At 36.3% G+C, this 21,130-nt stretch overlaps 1 protein-coding gene across 7 annotated transcripts in view; it reads left to right on the forward strand.

Annotated features, from left to right (window-relative positions):
* Positions 1–9,895, forward strand: part of TXNL1 (thioredoxin like 1) — a 44,739-nt gene extending 34,844 nt beyond the window's left edge. The window contains exons 7-9 of one of the 7 annotated variants that reach the window (XM_078153249.1): positions 2,415–3,685; positions 6,380–7,430; positions 9,103–9,895. In XM_078153249.1, coding sequence (XP_078009375.1) covers positions 2,415–2,534 — 120 coding nt within the window. In that variant the 3' untranslated portion in view covers positions 2,535–3,685; positions 6,380–7,430; positions 9,103–9,895. The remainder of the gene's footprint in view (positions 1–2,414; positions 3,686–6,379; positions 7,431–9,102) is intronic. The other 6 variants (XM_078153248.1, XM_078153250.1, XM_078153245.1 and 3 more) reach the window with 6 other exon arrangements.
* Positions 9,896–21,130: the final 11,235 nt, after the last annotated feature.

Consider the following 21,130-nt stretch of genomic DNA (forward strand, 5'->3'; position numbering starts at 1 on the left):
ACAGGGAGACTAATAGAAAGCCTTAACAATTAGAGCTATTTAAAAATGTACTACTTTATTAAGCAGTGAGCTTTTTGTGATTAGAGATTCCCTCCTAAGACTGGATGATCACTTATCAGCAATGTTGCAAAGGCAGCTTTGATACCAACAGAATTTGAAAAGAGTGCAAAGAATCCTGGACTTCTACACATACTATAGGCAGTGAGGTGGAGCAGTGGATAGAGCCCTGGGCCTGGAGTTGGCAGAGCTGAGTTAAAATCTGGCTGTAGGCACTTACCAGCTGTGTGACCTTGGGCAAGTCACTTAACGCAGTTTGCCTGTTTCTTCTACTGTCAAATGAAAATAATAGTTGTTATTGTGAGGGTCAAATGTGAAATACTTATTAGCACTTAGTATGTGTCTGGCGCATAGTAGGCCCTATATAAATGCTAGCTCCTGTTACTACTACTACCGCCACTACTATCATTTTCTAGCCACCTGGGCAAGTCAGCTAAAGAAATCTGTTTGCTTTTCGATTTTATTATCTATAGTACTTTATGGTTATGTATGAGAAAAATTAGATAACTAGATAAAAGAAAGAAAAAGGGATTAATAACAAAGAATTCGAAAACTAGAGAATGAGAATAAATGAGAGCCTGTGGGAATTGGGTTGCCTTAAAGTAGATTAAAAAAATAACTGAAGGGACAAACTCATGACTTTAAAAATGAATGGAGCAGGGCAGTTAGCTGGCGCATTGCACAGAGCTCCAGCCTTGGAGTCAGGAGGACCTGAGTTCAAATCTGTCCTCAGACAATTGACACTTAACTGGCTGTGTTACCCTGGGCAAGTCCCTTAAACCTGATTGCCTCACCCAAAAGAAGAAAAAAAGGGAATAGAGGGATAGCTATATGGCACGTTGGAGAGAATATAAGTTGGGATGATACCTGAGCCACTTTGGAGAAGTAAGTTAACCTTGACGAGAGAGGGAGAGGGAGAGGGAGGACCTCATAATCTGTTGCTTACAAGAAACACACCTCAAAAACAAAGACATACATAAAAATAAGAGGCTGCAACAAAATTTACTGTGCATCAGGTGAATCCAAAAAAAAGCAGAAGTTGGAATCATCAAAGCAAAAACAAAAAATTCACAACAGTTAAATGTAAGCCTTTCAGGAGAAGGGAGGTCCTATGTTGGACCACCCTCCAAGGTCTTTTTAAACTTCAAGTTCTATGATGTATTTTTGCCCACAGTAGAAGCAGTTGTTATCCTCAGTACTTGTGTGTGGCTCAGGATATGTCAGGAGAGTGTCTTTGCTCAAGATTCTTTAGGATGAAATCCTAATTTGTTACCTCTTTTTATTTAAGACAGTGTACAGCTGTTAGATGAAGTATGTGGAGGGAGTTGGAGAGTGAATGGAAAAGGCCTTCAATGGCTTCCACATTCGAGTGATATGGCTTCTGTAGTTTCCTGGCTATTTTTGCCCTTTGGGACATAAGCTTCCTGGTACAAAGTGAGAAAGTAAAAAAATAAGACTGGTCTTGTCCTGTTAGTTAATACACTCTCTCCTCTCTCTCCTGTCCTCCTGTCTTCTCTTGTTGGTGAGACAGTTGAGGTAAAGTGACTTGCCCAGGGTCACACAGCTACTAAGTGTCAACTGTGTGAGGCTGGATTTGAACTTGGGTCCTCCTGACTCCAAGGCCACAACTCTACTTTGCCACCTACTTGCCCCCTAATATACTAATTTTCATGTAATATTTTTTTTTCTAAATGTAGTAAAGAGCTTAAACATCAGGTAGCCTAGGATTTAGAATGAGAAGAGCTGGGTCCCTTCTGAGGCATCTGAAGAGTTATATTTTTAATTATTTAAATTCAAGCATTTAAGCACCTGCTGTATGCCAGGCCACACTCAAATGCTTGAACAGCAGCAATATGCCAGGTACTGTGTTAGGTACTGTGGATACAAAGACAAAGATGACAATGGCCCCTGCCATTGAGGAGAGTACATTCTATGTGAACCTTCAGCAATGTGTTCTGAAGACATCAGAAATTCTGCCATTCCATCAACAGTTATTTTTTCTTATTAAGGCATAAGACTTTTCTCTGTGTGTGTGTGTGTGTGTGTGTGTGTGTGTGTGTGTGTGTGTGTGTGTGTGTATGTATGTATATGTAACTATGGCAACATTTAGAGTAAGGGTAGGGAACTAGAACTAAGTGAGTGAAAGTCATGGTATAAGGAGGCCCTTGAAAGATATAGTGTTAGGAACACATTCTTTAAATTTCATTTTTGTTCTTTAATTCCATTTACTTTTTACCTGTAATGCAATTTAGATGTAGCCTGAAGGAAATTAATAAATATAAAAAAAATCTAACTTGTTGCACATTCATCAAAAATTCATTGGTAAATGTAGATAACAAAAACTCCTTTTCTTTTAGTTATTTGTTCAGTCCAATCAAGGTGAAGAAGAAACAACAAGAGTTTCATATTTTACATTTATTGGTACTCCAGTTCAAGCAACAAATATGAATGACTTCAAACGAGTAAGTTTGCTCTAAATAACAGTTTCCTAGAGGAAATGTAAAGTCTAAAGATTATTCTTTAAAGAAAATGTATTTACATTTATTTTGTTACTGTTAAGTGATAACAATCAGATTTTCCATCCCAGAACAATGTGAAATTTGAGTTTTCACATAAGGATTAGAGTTGTATTATCAAATAAGATGTATTATCTCATCAGCGAAAAGGCACCTTACTGGATTTAGTAGCTGTGTATCTTTAACATCTAATTCTTTTGCTGAGTTTAGCTAATGGTACTTCAGACAAGTTAAAGGGGAAATGAAAGAAAGATGGCTGGCATTAATATTGCTAGCATTTGGAACTTAAAGTTAAGAGTTGGAATAAATGGAATATTTGACTGCCAAGTAGTAACAGCACCTTGTAGTGAACAACTTAAAGGGCAGTGGTATGAAGATTTTGATTATTGTTTTTTTTGAAGATATATTTTAAAAACAAAACAGTTTAAGGAATCTGCTGTACAGAAATACTGCATTTCCAAAAGAAAAGTGGACTGAGTGCATTTCACAGGATGTGGAACTTTATAATCTAATTTTTAAATATTGTAGTATTCTTAATATAAAAAGACAACTTATATTTTAATATCCACTGACTTTTATTGAGAACTCTTAATATATGTGGTAGCCTTGGGGACCTAGGGTCTGATACTTAAATAGAAGTTTTTTCTGGGGAGTGACATCTCCCAGGCTGGAGAACACACACATCATTCCATCATAAGAAAACTATTCATCATTAATACCAGTGGGCCAGTAATTAGTTTAAACTTAGGATTCAGGAAGTGTGGAACCTGGTCATCACCAGAAGTGTCATAAAATCTAAATTCATCTATTCAGTCAAAAACATTTTTTAAGTATCTGTCATGTGCCAGGCCCTGGCACTACAGATACAAACATGAGACATTCTTTGGCACTAAGGGGCATATCTGTTCACAGGTCAGTATTTAGGGCATATATAAATAAATACACATAACCAATGGGGAGAGGCTAGAAAGGGGAAGGCACTAACAACCAGGAGTCAGTCAAGCTCTCTGGAAGGGAGAAGGTGATCTGAGCTGCTTGAAGGAGCTGGTTCCAAAGAATGGAGTCGAGGAGGCTAGTCAGTTCAGGAGTGGGAGATGCTCATATCCTTTACTGTAAGTGGTTTTATTGAATCACATGTTCTTCATAAAACAGAAAACGTTAATAAGTATCTCAGCTGGATATGGGTGGGAAGCCATGGGATATTGGAGAGTGCCAAATTTGAGGTCAGAGGGCTTGGATTCAAATCTCAGCCCTCTCTTGGGGTAAGTCACTTACCTGGACCTCATTTTTATCTGAAAAATGAGGTTTGTATTAGATGAATCTATAAGTCTATGATCAAATCAAATTCCTAAGTATTGTCATAGTTCAAAGTGTGATTAACTTTCTGGAACCATTTTATCATCCCAAACAAACTATATGCCTAGATTTGATGAATAAAATGAAAGGTTGAAAAATAACTGTAGCCAGTGGGGGAAGTTTTGGTGTGAGCAAAAAAACCCAAACAAACCAGTTTTTAGTTGATTGACTGCTTTGTCAGTCAAAGTTAAATGGCAGTTTGTTTAAACAGTTCTTAGTTGTGCTGTGCCTTATTTGGAGTACTCCAATGTCCCCTGTTCCCTTAAAGTCTCTTTGGAGGTTATTAATAACCCTGTAAATGGCATATGTTTGTGTTTCTGTTTTTCTAATTTTCTGATTCTAGCCCCATATATTATTCCTCATCCCTCACTACAGTTCATACTAACAATTGATTTCAAAGATCTTTTTAATATATTCACACATAAACTTAGTATATACCTTTTGCCTTTCATCTCTCATCCTGTTTGTACTCGTTTTCCTTACTTGTATTTATTACAGTCATATCCTGGTCTTTTGCATTTACTTTCATTGTCCCTCACATCTAGTCTAGTCACCTTTATTTTCATTTGCCAAATCAATATTGTTCTCCTCTTTGAAGACTGGTTCAGGACCTGCCTCCTTCAGGATGACCAACAAGGTGTTACAAGTATACTGTCTTTGGCATGTGTGCCTGTTTATTTTAGTACTTTGCTTTATATTTATCTCGTTAATTTGTTTAATGTTGTTATTAAAATTGTTTTATATTCTTGACACTTTTATGTTTTGCCCCTCCATTCCTGTTCTTTCAGTATAGCACATTGAGTTAGTAAGAATTGATTAGCTATTTGGACTTAGTAAATATTGCATGTGCCCTTTTTTTTCCTTTTGGAGGCCTACATGGATCTTTTTTTCTTGTTGTAGTCACTTATTTTGTTGTTTTTAGCAAATATGTTTCAGTGATATATGTAATATCAGTTCAGTCGGTTGAAAACAAAAAATCAGTCAGAAAGTAAGGATTTTGTGACACTTGTTTGAGTTTTTCTTTAGAATTGTTAGGTGACATTCTATAGAGGAGGGAATGCTTATGTTTTAAAAATGAATTTTGATATGAAACACAACACATATTGTTTACATAACTATTTAACTAGTGGAGATAGAAATGAAATCTAAAACACATTTCCTGTTAACTAAAAGTATTTCTAATCTAGTTAGGGAGGCCAAGGTAATAAATACTTGGAAAGTTATATAAGACTTTTGGAAAGTTATCTAACCAATGATAATGAAAGAAATGTCACAAAGTTACTACAAGATTGGTACAGAGACCAGTCAATAGTAGCATAGGCAACTAGTCCTGTAAGTTCAGAAGAGAGAAAGATTCTCTGGGAAGCCTTTGTGGCAAGGTAATGGGACTTGAACCAAGCCATTTGGTTGTGATTGGAGGGAGGCCATGTCATTCATTCAACAGTTTGTGTGCTTGCAAAGCACTGAAGGAGATACACAAGCAACAGCCACTGCTCCATGGACTTTTATAAATTGGAATAAAAGGCATGGGCAAAGGCATGGAATCAAGGAGCATGAAGCTTGCTGACAAGGCCAGAAGTATAACATTTTTTTCCTTTTCTTGTTTACTCAGTCCAAATGGGGTTATTAATAAATTTTTTCAGGTGAAGTTAAAATTAACCTAGGCAGTTCTGTTCAGTAGAGTGAATAAGTATTTGATGTGTGTAGTGAAGCAAATAGCAGTGAATATTTTGTTGTAACACTTTTGAAGAGCAGAAAATAGAATCTTTTAGCTTTATTATCTTTGGGGTGGGGGAGAGAATTGACTCTCATTGTAGTGCTAACATTGTATCTTTCCTGAAGTTCTGGTAATGCTAAAGGATGCATATTTGAATGTGAACAGAATTTTTTACCTTAGAATTCTCTTTTTTTCCCCATACCCCCGCCCCCACATGCCATCATGTGATGTCTCAGGCTACATAACAATTGATTTAAGATAAAGAGTGGGTAAAATTAACATTATTGATTGCAAATTGGATTGATACAGTAGTCATTACAATTAGTTTTTAATATATATTCAGAGAGGTGGGATCATTTTATGAATTTTAACTTGAGGGAAAAATAAAATATAAAATCTCCAATGTTATATAGTGTGACAAGCTAGCAGTCTAAAATCTGGGGAAGTAGAGTTGGGGTTTTTTGGTGCTAAAATATGCTGTGTATGTAGGTTGCTTTGTTTTACTACTTTTTATTAAAACCAAAATTGCAATTGTCTTTAAATGAGCAAAAAATATGTATTTAGCAAAAATGTAGATGCTTCTTCTGTCTCTTTCTGTGTGGGAATGACACTCATATAAAAAGCCAAGCAGGTTTTTATTACTGTAATGAAACTATACTTCCCCTTATTCTCTAAATTGGCCACTCACATTTGCCAGCTATTTTTGTAACACTTTTGTCTGTTTATTTTTCAGCTGATTAATCCAACTCAAATGAACTAAAAACAGAAGATTTTTTTAAATGAAGTAATATAAAGATTGATCTTATCCCACTCTACTCCCCTCCTTGCTTCTCTGCTCATCTAGCACCTGTCTGCTCTCACCCTTTCCACAGTATCACCATTCCTGGTGCAAGAGCCTTCTCTACAGCTCCTATCATCTGGATCAGCCTTCTTGTATCCATATTTCATCAACCATCTCTCTTCAGTTCCCACCTTAGTCATTTCTCTCACTTGGGCTATTAATTTTGTTTTCTTTACAACTGAGTGCTTTTATTTATTCGCCATACCATATGTCTTATACTGCTTTCTGTTAATTTTTAATTTTCTGCTGTTTTGTACTTAATTTCATAAAGCATTTTAAGGAAATTGTACTTTGAATCACGATTTGAAGTACAATTCTGCTTAATTTTTACATTTGCTAAATTAATGTGAAATGAAATAATCAGTCCTGAAGGCTGCTTTAGTTTTTGTTTTATGATATCATATATCTTTTAGTTGGTTTCATTTAGCAAATTAAATATTGCATAACCCATGATAGCATTTTCATGTTCTTTTGTACTCACATGATGTTTTTGGTAGGTAGGCTTTGAGAGTTGGAGAAGGGTGGGAGGAGAAGGTGCAAGCTGCCTTATTTCTGATTCCTTTTGTATCCTGATAGATTAGAAGGCTTTTAAGAGGTAGTTATTTCTTTTTTGTTTTTGATTTAACTTGCGTGTGTTTTAAACTTAAAGAATTTAGATTAAAGATGTCCATCATAACAGAAAGCTCAGGGCCAGATGGTAGGATAGGGGTAAATATTAAAATAGAAGGCAGTCTGAATTTTTTCCAAAAAACTAAATCTTTAGTGCCCAGTACTGATGTACCCTAGATGCTGTTAGTCAGTGGAGTGATGTATGGGCTCAGAGAAGGAAGAAAAAACCCTTAGGGCTTGGGGGTGGCAAATCCAAATGTACTGGTATGCTTAATTTCTTTTTTTTACAGAGAATACACATTGGCAAGTTGAGAGGTATCAACCTGTGAAACCAGTATGCAGATTTGTATCTTCACTGTTACACATCTGCTAACATTTTAATTAATATATTAGTGAGGTGTTTTTTTTTTGGTTTTGTTTTGTTGTTTGCTTAATCCAAAAGCTCACTGTTGTGCTTGTTGCCACAATAATACAAGTGAAGAATAAATGCTTTTAATAATCTGTTTAAATTATTTCTTGATACAGTTGAATCTCTTTCACTGCCCCTGGTAGTTCTTAAATACTCTTTACTTCTTTCTCCATTCTCTCTTCTTTTTCGGGGGGTAGTGGTGGAGGGGGGAGGTTTGAGGCAATTGGGAGTAAGTGACTTGCCCAGAGTCACACAGCTAGTGAGTGTTATATGTCTGAGGCTGGATTTCAGCTCAGGTCCTCCTTACTCCAGGGCCGGTGCTCTATCCACTGTGCTACCTAGCTGCCCCTCCTTCCCCCTCCCAATTCCCTATTCTTAAAGCTGTGTATGCTATTATTAGTTTTTAAAGTTTCTTGATGTAGTTCTTTCTGGAATTAAGAGTCCAGTTTTGTTAGTCATTAGAATGTTTTCCCCTTTATAGGAGAAAAACCTGTGCTTAGAGTCCTAAAATGCTAGAGCTAAAAAGGGATCTGAGAGATCATCTGGTCTGTTCCCTAAACCTGTAAATGACCTTCGAAGTAGTAGATGGCATTCTGAACTTAGTCCCTCACTATGTTAGGCTGAGCCATGTTCTTTACTTTTTACATTTGTCATATATAGGGTATCTCAAAAGTCTTAATGCAGCTTTAAGCTTTTAAAGCTTAATGTGATAAGAAATAAATTAAAGCTAAGGTAATAACTTAAAACTGCACAAAAGATTTCTGGGACAGCCTGTATATTGGTGACTTGGCATGAATGTTGCATGATACAAAACTGCTCTTGTTAGGAGACAGTTTGTAAGTGGTGAATTGTAGTGCATTTTATATTCACTTATTTCTGCTGTTAAAATGCAGTTTCTTTGATTTGTAGACTTTTAGGATTAAGTATTATTAGGATGTAAACATATTTTAATTCAAAAATAAACTTCTAGATCTTTTGACAGAAACATGGTTTTACTTACATTTTTAGAACTTTATATTTTTATTGAAGCCAGTATGTTAGATTCAACTGAAAACAACTGAATCTAGTAGAAAACTGTGCATTAAGGAAAATAGCATCTCTCTCTGGTGCAGAAATTAGTTGTTTTTGATCATCTTTTTATCGCATGTTTGTACATTGTTGAAGAAATTTAAAAACCTGTCAACAGCATGAAGAGATGGATTTAGGCTACTGTTAATTCGAACTTTTTTCAATAGACACTTAATTAAAAATTCATTTTAATAGTATGGAAAATATGTTCTGCTTTACTCATATAGGAGCTTTTTGTTTTCTTAACTTTTCTAAATTGTCAACCTTGCTTGGAAAACTGTGTGGAAAAGCCAGAAAAAACCCGCATGTGTTCCATTTCTTCCTTGGGCAGTCTTGGGAACCTAGTGACTGAGGGCAGAGTCACAGTTTGCTCCAACACTGAAAGTAGATTGCATGCCAAAAAGATGCAGTGATAAAAATTGATACTAGTTTTTTTGGGGGGGAAAGGTTTGTTTTGTTCGTATTTTTAAAACAAACGCACATTTCCAAATCAAATTATGCATTCACAGTTACTTTTCTTTCTTTCTAGGTAGTTGGTAAGAAAGGAGAAAGCCATTAAGATGCAGAAGACACTGGAAAACCCTTATTGCAATCAAAATGGATCTTCACTTTATCTACAGCTCCTGGATAATTGCTTGACCCTAGCCAGAGACTGTCAATGTTTCCTTTAATGCCATTACCAATAAATCATTGCTTTTGTTCAGATGGTTTCACTAGTGTTTCTATTGTAATCTTGATACATGTATTTGTAAATAAAAGTCATTACTTTTGCCAAATTTAATTTTTGTCATTTTAAGTATGTAAGAATTTTTACTTTCCATTCATTTTGAAATTTTCTGGCTTCTCATTTTAGGAGATTTAACATATCCAGTGTTATACAGGCTGATAGTTGACTTTTTAAAGTTGAGAAACTGTCATAATTAAGAGTTATCTGTTTTTGAGAAAATATCAGTTTAATACAATAAAAATTGGAAATGCAAGGGACTGTGAAGAATGGATTTTGAAGTGCCCATGTTTGTATTATGTAATATTTTTATTAAAGAACAGTTGGTTATCTAGGGAAATAGGAATTTTACATGATCTTTTGCATACACTTAAGATTCAACTGTCTCCAAATGTTACCTGCAAACTATTAGATAATGGGATTGAAAATTCCTAGGTCTAATCATTTACCACACCAAGATTTTTGTGTCTTCTGAATCATTTGTGAGTCACCGTTTCATTTATTGTGGCTTTATGGACATTAATCATTAGGTAAAAATATAGTACTTGAAATTAAAAGTCTTTTAGTGTCATTAAATAAAGTTATTTCTATTATGTCATTCATTTAACAAATATTCATTGTGTTCACTACCTAAATATGCAATATAGATGTAGAGATGATGGTTCAGGGGTAAAATACCAAAGGGAGGAAGAGTATGGCTGGAATAACGAAATATGTATATTCACTTAAAGGATGCTTGGGAAACAATTTGGAGAACTTGGACAGGTTTCTCAGAGAAACCAAAATTTGATGTCATTTTGAGCTGTAATCTTAAAGCACTGGTAAATTTACTTTAAAAATATCCCTGAATATTTAAAAAATGGAATGACTATATAAGAATACACATGGCACATATAATTGTATAGTTAAAATAACTGAGTAATATCAGTCTGGCTTTTGGGGGTGTGTGTCTAGGGATAGAGTAGAGAATCTGTTTTGTCTAGAAATAGGTTTGATTTTGGCTTTGGGAGATTAATATGTTTAAATATATAGTTTTCTGGGTGTAAATCATGCAGAAAGCCTAGCATTTATTTCATGAAACACATGTACTGGTAGAAATTTCTCGTTTTTATGTACTGTTGCACATTAAATGGACTATAGTGATGCCTTTATTTCTTAAGTACTTCCTAGCTATGTTGCTTTGGGTGAAGTAGAGGCAGAGAGCCAAGAGATAATAAGGCATGTGAGACTATATGTAGAGAATCTCCAATGAATCACTTCTGAAATTTAGGACAAGATGAATATTAAGAGCTATTTTTGTTATAGTTTTGTACACAACTACCTTTTTGGGTGATTGTTCAAGTGCCTCATATTACATATTGCTGACCTCATAACAATTTATACTTGACGATTTGATAACCCAGTGATAGTGATTTTTCATATTTGTAAAGGATTGGACATCAGACCTATATTGTTTATGTAACTTTTCTATAACTTAATTGGTTACAATATACAAATCTTCCATAATACAAATTGTAAATAGTTTTAAATGAATGTTTATAGGTAACTGTAAAATGTTTCACTTAATGGGGAGTTTTAATACTACGAATAAACATGTCTTCTGGGCATAACTTAAAATACCAAGCTGAAATCCTGATGTTTTCTCATGGTAAGAGAGTAAAATCTAAAGGACATTTGAAACTGTCTATAGGAGTAAAAGCTGCCTTGGGAAAAGACAGCCATAATCATTTGAACTAAAGCTTATTTGAACAACTTGCCCATTAAAAAGAAAACTTTGTCGAGGAAGTTAGGTGTAGAACTAAAATTTTTAGTTAGAATAGTGAAACCTCTCTAGCATTTGGGAAAACTTTTGATATTCTTTCATTAGTTTTTGATGTTATGGCTCAATAAATTGTTTTTTTACATTTGATTCATCTTTTCTAATTTAAAATAAATTGGGTTCTGATTGATAATCCTACTCTTCTCCCAGGTGACATATGTCTTGTCTTTGTCCTTAGTCTGCAGAGCATATCGTTTCTCAGTAAGAGTATGCTGTGTGATGTACACAGTGATGATTTAATATAAGAAACTCTGCTTGCCAAGTGCACTGATTAGTCCCTGCCTTTGTAGAACTTAAAGCTGCACTTTCATTACAGCTGCCATAAATCGGGTACTAGAACTTTTGCCTAACATTCATAACACGTGGACAGGAGGGTTATAGTTGTCATTTGTCCATTGATAAGATGACCAAAATGTTGAAAATGAGTTTTTTAAAACTTGGATATTCCTGTGTTATCTTTAAATTGGAAAAAATGGCATTTATACATGCTGCTTGCTGTTGACAATAGGGAGCTAGATTAGATTTCTGATGTAAACCTCTGATCCCTAATGATCACAGTTGAGGAATATTTAACAGATTTTATTGCTGTGTGAGTTATAGTTAATGGATAATTGAAATTTATGTGACATCTGTGTCAGCAGTTTTTTTGGAGAGGGAAAAAAACCCTATAGCTTTCTGACATTTTGCCTATTAGAATTACCCGTTTATTAAGTTATGTAGTAGAAGCAGAGGAAAATCTGTTAGGAAATTTCACTCAGTATTACTGAGGAAAAACCTTGAAGGAATAAGGTTTTTATTTTTTACATTAAGTCTACAATTATATGAAATTTAGTATTGTGTGTAGAATTATTTGTCATTCAGAGAGTGAAGAACAGTTTCCCAAACTTTAAATCCCTCTTCTCTACTAGGTGTGTAGGAACCACTTCAAATGTAACAACTGAGTTATATTTTCAGTAATTGATACCTACTTCCCCAGACTACAGAGGTGCTAGGAAAGTTGTGTTGAGGATGGGATGATTTCTAATTGAAATTCCATGATTCAGAGTAATTTGTATTTGTAAATCAAATGCAAATCCCTACTACTTTGAAAGGACTGTGAGGCTGGGAAGGGCAAAGGAACCAGGATAAGAGAAAACAAGATTCCTTGCCTTTGAGAAGTTTATCAATCTAGTTTGTTTTCTTCCATAGTCTGTAGGTTGTTAAACTAACTACAGGAGAAGATACTTGGCAGTTCTAGTTATGTTACGATCTGACACCAGTTCAAAGTTCCTAATGCATTATTTTCCCTCTACTGTCACTTCCCAAAGGAATGCTTTGGAAAATTTAAGCAAAGTTTGTTGGAAAAACTCATTCCTTGAGTGTGCATATTTGTACTGTATACATCAGCAAGCAACATAATAGGCACAATTGCTAGCAGTGACAATTCTTCAAGGGCTAGGTAGAACACAGGTTCAACTTTTTAACAAATGCCACACACACACACACACACAAACTAAAAACAATAGTGGTGGGTTTTTTTTCCCCCTTTAGGAGTAGTGAAAAGAAAATAATAGCTTGCTTGGTGGAGCTGTAGTAAGTTTTTGCTGTGCATTTGTCATCAGTGAAATATCATCTATACTTCTTAGTCTTGAAATGAACCTCATACCCTAAACTCTATCCAAGTCTCCAATTTGCATAAGTTTTTGTAAAACCTGTACCCTATCATGTTCAGTCTCATTGTGCATAACAATCATCACACCTGTCAAACTGAGTAGGTTACATGCTTCTCAGAGATAAGACTTGTTAATTTTTTGAAGAGGTAACTTTAAATCATGAGTTGTCATCTAAATAGCCTTCCCAAAAATAAGAATTCTTCCTATAATATTCCTGATGAAATAGCCCTCCAGTCACTACTGAAATGTTCATTTGATGGACATCTTATGGGGCACTTGTGGACAACACATTGATAGGAAGTTGAATGTAAGAGTATTGAACTAATTTCCATTTTTGTCTATATTGCCAGAACTTAGTATGAAGTGCTTTCATTATAGTAGGTGCTTAATTAATATTTGTTGAAGTTTTTTGGATTTATTTGTACCATCTTTCCCACTACCTAATATAGAACTAGTACTAAGGACTCAATGTATATGGTCATTTATTCGGCTGTGCTGTAGTTGTAATGTCACTAGTTGCATTTGAAGTTAAAAGACAAGGTTTATATCCCATCTCTGCCTTGTACCTGTGTGAACTTGGGTGAACTCTGAGTATTGGTTACCCTCTCTATGAAATAAAGAGGCTATACTAGATCCTTTCTAAGATCCCATTAGTGTTTTCATTGGGCTTTGTTGAGATAATTCTAGAGATGGTTAGGTTAGATTGAATATTAGGAACCTGTTAAGAAGAGCAAAATGCATGTTAATCCTATTCTGCAGCCTTCAAAACCTTTTTAAAGCCCATGGGATTAATTTTGCTCTTTAGCCTCCATGAAAGACAAGCAACTGTCCCTGTGACACCTATGCTACGAATAATAAACTTCTTAAAAAAAAGAAATGCAGAGCAGTCTACTATAGTCTGGCTAACTGGCCTAAAATGGAATAGAGTGAATACCACTGAGTCCATGCAAACCAGTACTCATAGAGATTGTCGATCGATATCCCCACCATTTGTCCATTGTACCTCTTCAGAGACTCCAATTCTCAAATAGCTTTTTGATTTAATAGTCCTCGATGTTCTAACATGTTGCTGCTGTGTTTTTCCTGTCATTTCTTATTTTCAAATTAAAAAATTTTAACAAAAAAAAAATCCACCTTTTTCTCTCTCCTCTGATCTCGCTCTTCATTGAAGAAGAAAGAAAAACAAAACTTTTATAACAAATGCATAAGCAAGCAAAACAAATTCCTGCATTGGCCATATCCCAAAAGAATGTTTTTGGTTTTGTTTTTTAAGAATATGTTTCAAATACCATACTGAGTCCTTCATCTTGTCAGAGAGGGCATAGTATGTTTCTTCACCACCATCATTGCATTTATATAGTACTTCAAGGTTTTCAAAGTGTTCTACAAATTTTGTTTCATCTTATCCACACAACTCTGGGAGGTAATTGCTATAATTGTCCCTATTTAATAGGTGAGGAAACTGAGGCAGAAAGAGGTTAAATGACTTGCCCAGAATCACACAGCTCATTCCTAAGTCTCTTAAAGTTGTTTGTCTTCATAATATTATTATTGTATAAATTGTTCTCCTGGATCTGCTTATTTCACTGTGCACCAATTCTTACAAGTCTTTCCAGGTTTCTCTGAAACCACCTCCTTCACCATTTCTTAAAGCACAATAGTATTCCTTCAACAGGTTACTTCAAAAAATTGAACCCTAGCAAGGGCCTTGGGCACTAAATAATTTAAAGACAAGCCCAATTTATCAGTTTGTCACATTCAGCAAACAGCATTGTTATATATAAGCCCTCAAGAAAGAAGCCATCAACTTAATAAAGGCATGATTAGGCTAAGAACTCGTGTGATAGATACCCCAGCAAATATCTATTAAGCATATCCTATATGTAAGACACTGCTAGAATCAGTAGGGAATACATAGAATGAGACACTTCCTGCTCTCAGGGGAGAAAATAATAATTGACACAGCATTTTCAGGTTTGCAAAATATTTTACCTATATTATCTCACTAGAGGTAAGACATCACTAATATGTAACACAATATGAAAATACATAAAGGGAAGTACAATTATGTTAATTCAGAAAAGGGAAAGAAAGCCTAGTTTCTAATCCTGGCTTTGTTCTTAGTTGTGTGAGCTCAGCCTGTCTTACAATAGGTGCTTCCACTTTTTCTCTTCTCACTTTTTTTTTTTTTTTTGGCAACTGGGATTAAGTGACTTGCCCAAGGTCACACAGCTAGTAAGTGTCAAGTGTTTGGTCTGAGGTCAGATTTGAACTCAGGTCTTCCTGACTTCAGGGCTGGTGCTCTATCCACTGCGCTACCTAGTTGCCCCTCTTACTTTCTTCTTTTAACCTCTTATAATCTAGCTTCTGACCTAATTATTCCAATGAAACTGCTTTTTCCAAAGTTACCAATGATCTCTTAATTGCCAAATCCAATGTTCTTTTTGCCATCCTCATCCTCCTTGATCTCTCTGCAACTTTTGACAAGATTGATCACCATCTTCTCCTTGATACCCTCTTTTTAGTTTGTTGGGACACGACTCTGTCCTAGTTCTCTTCCCTGCTATTAGATTCTTCTCAGTCTGCTTTGTTTGATCCTCATTCACATCACCTGTTTTTTAAGCTGAACTGCTATCTTCAGGGCCATCTGCTTCCCTGTTGTCTATCTACTTCTGGAAGTAACATGATTATCTACAAAAGAGAAAGCTTTTCACCATAGAGAAGGCTGCATCTATAGTTGGTCAGCCCTCTTAACTAGTGGCTAAGAAACTTTTCTCCTTGGCTATGCTGTATTAAAAGAAAACGAAGGCTGAGAGATCAAGTCAACTATTTGAATTGTTTTTAGCACTATTATGTTTCATTCTTTTATGAACTCTTCTATTAACTACCATTTTTTTCTATTGATTCCCTTGAGTCTCTCAGTTTAACAGTCATCTAATATGGTCAAAACCCCATTTTAATTCTTGGATTTTACCATTATCTCCTTGGATAGTTAAGTCTGCTCTGTACTTTACTTTCTTAAATGGAAAAAGAACTGAAGGATTTCTGCTTTAGCTTCCCTATCATTCTCCTCTGTTATATGCAAAAAGCATATGTGCTAGCTTGAGAAGGCTGAAAATGCTGGAGACATCTGTCTGAATATCTCCTGTTCCACATAATATAAGGCAGGGAGTGATGGGCAAAGGAGATATCCAGACAAAATCCTCCCAGAATATTTGAGGTGGGAGAATCAGTCAACTATCATTCATTAAGCATCTGTTATATGCCTGCCACTCTGCTAAGTGCTTGGGATACAAAGAAAAGCAAAAAACAAAAACAAAAACAAAACCAAAAAAACCCCAAACCAACCCCCAAACCAAAAAAATAAAAAAAGAGCTCAAAGTCTAATGGGGAAGACAATGTGCAAACAATTATGTGAGAATGAGATGTCTATGTATGTATGCATGTATATATAATATATGCATATATTATATACATAGGATAAATTGAGGGTGGGGGTGTTAATTTCAGAGTGACTGCATTAAGGTGGACTCAGAAAGGCTTCTTGCAGAACATAAGACATTAGCTTAAACTTGAAGGAAGCCAGAGAAGCTAGGAGGCAAAAATGAGGAGGGAGAGAATTCCAGATGTGATGGACAGCCAGTGAAAACACTCAATATGGAGACTGAACGTTGCATTCAAGGAACAACACGTGGACCAGGGTCACTGGATCTCAGAGTACACAGAGGAGAGTAAGATCTAAAAAGACCGAAAAGGTAGGAAGGGACTGGTTTATAAAAGGCTTTGAAAATCAAATGGAGGATTTTATATTTGATCTTGGAAGTAATAGAGAGCCATTGGAGGTTACTGAGCAGAAGGTGTGACATGGTCAGAACTACACTTTAGGAAGATCAATTTGATAGCTGAGTGTAAGAGAGGAGAGACTTGAGGCAGGAAGACCACCAGCGGGTTATTGTAATAGTACAAGCATACCTCATTTTACTGTTCTCTACTTTATTGAGCTGTGCAGATATTGTGGGTTTTTTTTTTAAAACAAATTGAAGGTTTGTGGCAACGGAGTAAAGAAAATGTATTGGTGCCATTTTTTCCCACAGCATGTGCTCACATAGGGTCTCTATCACATTTTGGTAATTCTCATAATATTTCAGACTTTCTCATTGTTATTACAGCTGTTATGATGACCTGTGATCAGTGATCATTGATGTTGCTATTGTAATTGTTTTGGGGCACTATGAGCCTCATGCATATAAAACGGTGAATTTAATAAATGTAGTGTGTGTCCTCACTGCTCCCCTGACTGGCCATTCCCAGTCTCTCTCCCTCTCGTTGGGCCCCCCTATTCCCTGAGACACAACAATATTGAAAGCAGGCCAATTAATAACCCACAATAGCCTCTAAGTGTTCAAGTGAAAGGAAGGGTCAATTGATGGGGCAAACTTCATTGCTGTCTTATTTTAAGACATTGCCACAGCTGCTCTAACCTTCCATAGCCACCACCCCGGGCAGAGCAAAAAAGATTATGACTCACTGAAGGCTCAGATAATGGTTAGCATTTTTTTTAGCAATAAAGTTTTTTTTTTTTTTAGTTAGGCAATGGGGTTAAGTGACTTGCCCAGGGTCACACAGTTAGTAAGTTATGTGTCTGAGGCTGGATTTGAACTCAGGTCCTCCTGAATCCAGGGCCGGTGCTCTATCCACTATATCACCTAACTGCCCCTAGCAATAAAGTATTTTTAAATTAAGGTATGTACATTTTTAAAAAAAAACAATGCTATTGCACACTTAATAGAGTACAGTATAGTATAAACCTAATTTTTATATGCACTGGGAAACAAAAAAATTCATGTGATGTGTTTTATTGTGATATTTGCTTTATTGTGCTGGTCTGGAACCAAACCTACAATATCTCCAAGGTATGTCTGCACAGGCTTGAGGTAATAAGGGTCTGCACCAGGGTGGTTATAGTATCATTGGAGGCATATATGAGAGGTGTTAGAGAAGGTAGAAAAAACAGGACCTGACTGATGATTGGATATGCTGGGAGAGACAGAGTGAGGAGTCAAGGATGACACACAGATTGTGAACCTAAGTGATTGGGAAGATTTGTTGTTTGTTGTTTTGTTGTTTTTCCTTTGTCAAAGAGGACCAATGACATCACAGGATCTTGACTTGTGTGTGAATTGGATTCAAGTGAGACTGGGAAGGTAGTGGTACTCTCAATAGTAATCAGGAAGTTAGGAGGAGGAGAGGGTTTTGGAAAAAAGATGATGAGTTGACTTTTGTACATGCTGAGTTTAAGATGTCTATGTGACATCCAGTTTGAGAAGTCTAAAAGGCAATAGAGATGTGAGGCTGGATGTTGGGAGAGATTAGGGGTGGACAAGTAGATCTGAGAGTCATCTGCACAAGGATGATAATCGAAGTTATTGGAACCAATAAACTCTCCAAGTTAAATAGTATATAGGGAGAAGAGAAGAGGGTCCAGGACAGAGCACTGGGGGACCCCATTGTTAGCAGGTGTGACATGGATGAAGAAAGAGCAAAAGATATAGAGAAAGAGAGATCAGATAGTTAGGAAGATAACCAGAAAAGAGTGGTGTCTTGAAAATCAGACAAATTGGCAAAAATGAAATGAGATGGGAATAGGAAACATTGGAAGCCATATGTCCTGCCTTGATGCCCCTTGCCTTTTTATTTTTTATTGATTTATTTTGATATATCAATAATTACTTCCATAAGCTTTTGAGTTTTAAATTTTTCTCCCCCTCTCTCCCCACCTCCCTCCTCAAGACAATGTGCAACCTGATATAGGCTCTACATGTACATTCCTATTAAACATATTTTCATATTAGTCCTGTTGTAAGGAAGAATTAGAAGCAATAGAAGGAACCACAAGAAAGAGGAAATAAAGCAAAACAGATTTTAAAAAAAGCAAATAGTATTCTTCGGTCTGCATTCAAACTCCATAGTTCTTTCTTTGGATGTGGATAGCATGTTCCATCAGATGCCCCTTGCCTTTCTGCCCTTCCTCTGAACCCTGTGAATGGGTCCTAGCAATATGTTACTATATCTCCCTGATTTAACTGTCTGCCTGCCTAGACCTGTGCATGTGCCCTGCTGCCAGGATCGCTTTTTCTTGGTTCTGGCCACCTTAGATGCCCACTCATGGCCTTTGCTGGGCTTCCTTTATGATGTCCCCTTGCTTGTGTGTCTGTTTGGTATTGCCTGGTGCTGAGCACTGACCTGATTTCTGGCCCTGTTCTGATAGGTCTGTCAGAAATCTCCATCCCATCCACCTCAGCCATCTCTTGTCTCACCTGCCATGGACTGAGTCTTAGTGCTGATAGAGAAAGGGCTGAAAACTATCAAAATTCATAGCTGTCCTGCCACACAAACTCTTCAACTACTACTACCACTGAATCCACTCATGTTCTCCCATTATATAAAGGCATATGTTCACACCTCCCACTCTCATTCAGGTAAGACTTTTAAAAATATCTTTTAAAAGATTTGTTTTTGTTCTCCCTCCACATTCATCTTGTCCTTAGGTCTGCAGACAGATTCTCTTTGGTTCCAGCAAAACACAACCAACTGTTGGGTCTGGGCTAGTATCCATTAATGCTAATTTTCACGACTATATTTTTGCCTACCAAGGTATCAATTCATACTGTAGATCAACCCTTTTAAAAATGAACTTTTACTTCCTGGGTGTTCCCATCCTTATAAACCAAGACAAAAACTGAGGTGACTTTCCCCATCCTTCCAAGGAGTCCCCTAGAATAACCACTGTCACAGTTCTGATTTTAATGACGCCTTTCAGTGAGAATTGGAGTCTGCCAACTCAAGCCAAAGATGGCATGGCCAGTCACACGAGGCCTCAAAGTCCCTGCTGATTCACTGCTGACTCGGGTAAGAATGCCATCATCTGATTCACCAGGGCTACTTCCTGCTACCCCTTGGAGCCCTGACAAGAAATGACCTTGTTCAGCCCTGCTTAGCTTCTGAGATTTAATGGGCTTACAACAACACATGGGAAGGAGATTAAGTCTATTTTTAAAACATATAAAAATGCAACCCTTCCCAAGGCCCCTGCAATGACTGCAGTGACTACATGGAACAATACAAATATATATACACATGCAATGTATATGTAATCATGTCTAATTAACTTCATCCATAACTGTAGAGCTACGTGTGAAGTCTTTAAGACTTGTCAGATTCTCTCTGCCTGTGAAATTTTATCTGTTTCTAATTGTGAATAACAATACATTCAATGCTGTCATGGTGCAAATTTCTTGGAGATATAAGGCAGAACTTAATATAATCATAGGATCCTGCAATTTCAGAGGTGGAAGGAGAGCTCAGAGGTCATTTCGTTTAACGTGACTCTCAATAGACTGACATCTCAGATGGAAGAGCTTCAGAGATGAGCCCCCTGGACCTACTGAGGCAGCTCATTTCATTTTCCAATAGCTCTCATTGTGAGGAAGTTTTTCTTCCTGTCCAACTTAAATCTGCCTTTGTGCAGCTCCTGGTTGTTGCTCTTATTTTTACCCTCTGGGGCCAAGTTAAACTAATTTTAATCCCTCTTCTGCATGACAGCCTTTTATATATGTGAAAAGAGTTCTTCTCCCTCCTCCTCTCCTCAAGTGTTCTCCAGGGTAAACATGCTCTGGCCCTTCAAGAGAGTTCCTATGTCAGGGATTCCCATCCCCTCACCATCTTAGGTGTCTTCTAGATTTTACTCTATTTACCAATTTTAAAAATGTGGCACCCAGAACTGAATGTGATGCTACAGATCAGGTCAGAGAACAGTAGGACTATAACCTTCCCATCTTTTGGATACCATGCTTCTCTTAATACAATATAACCTTTTATTGCCTTCCTTTGTTCCCACATCATGCTGTTGATTCATATTGGTCTTTCAGTCCAATAAAACTTCCAGGTCCATTGTACACAAAGCTGTATGGGATTGTCCAGCCACATCTCCCCTATTCTATACTTCTGCTGTTGACTGTTTGACCTGAAGCATAGGGCTTTATAACAGTAAAAGTGTCTATTTTTTGCCTTTTAAAATTCTGTATAAGAGTTTTGCTGTTCAATATTTCCAGAAAGAATAGGTAGCCATTACTGCTTTTCCAAAGTGTCTTTGGGGAGGGAGAAAGCTTTATTCTTTGGCATATAGGGAGAAATTTATTCTGATTTGTATAAAAATAAAGAGAGATAAGAACATTCAAAATGCAGCAAAACCAATAAAATAGATCTTAATCATGTCATAACAATTTTAAAAAATGCATTATTTAAAATAAGAATCATTAAATAAAAATGAATTTTCTTCAGGAGTTGACAGATACTCTAACAT

Source organism: Phascolarctos cinereus, unplaced genomic scaffold (assembly GCF_003287225.1).
Source record: "Phascolarctos cinereus isolate Bilbo 61053 unplaced genomic scaffold, phaCin_HiC Scaffold_4;HRSCAF=312, whole genome shotgun sequence".
Classification (NCBI taxonomy): domain Eukaryota; kingdom Metazoa; phylum Chordata; class Mammalia; order Diprotodontia; family Phascolarctidae; genus Phascolarctos; species Phascolarctos cinereus.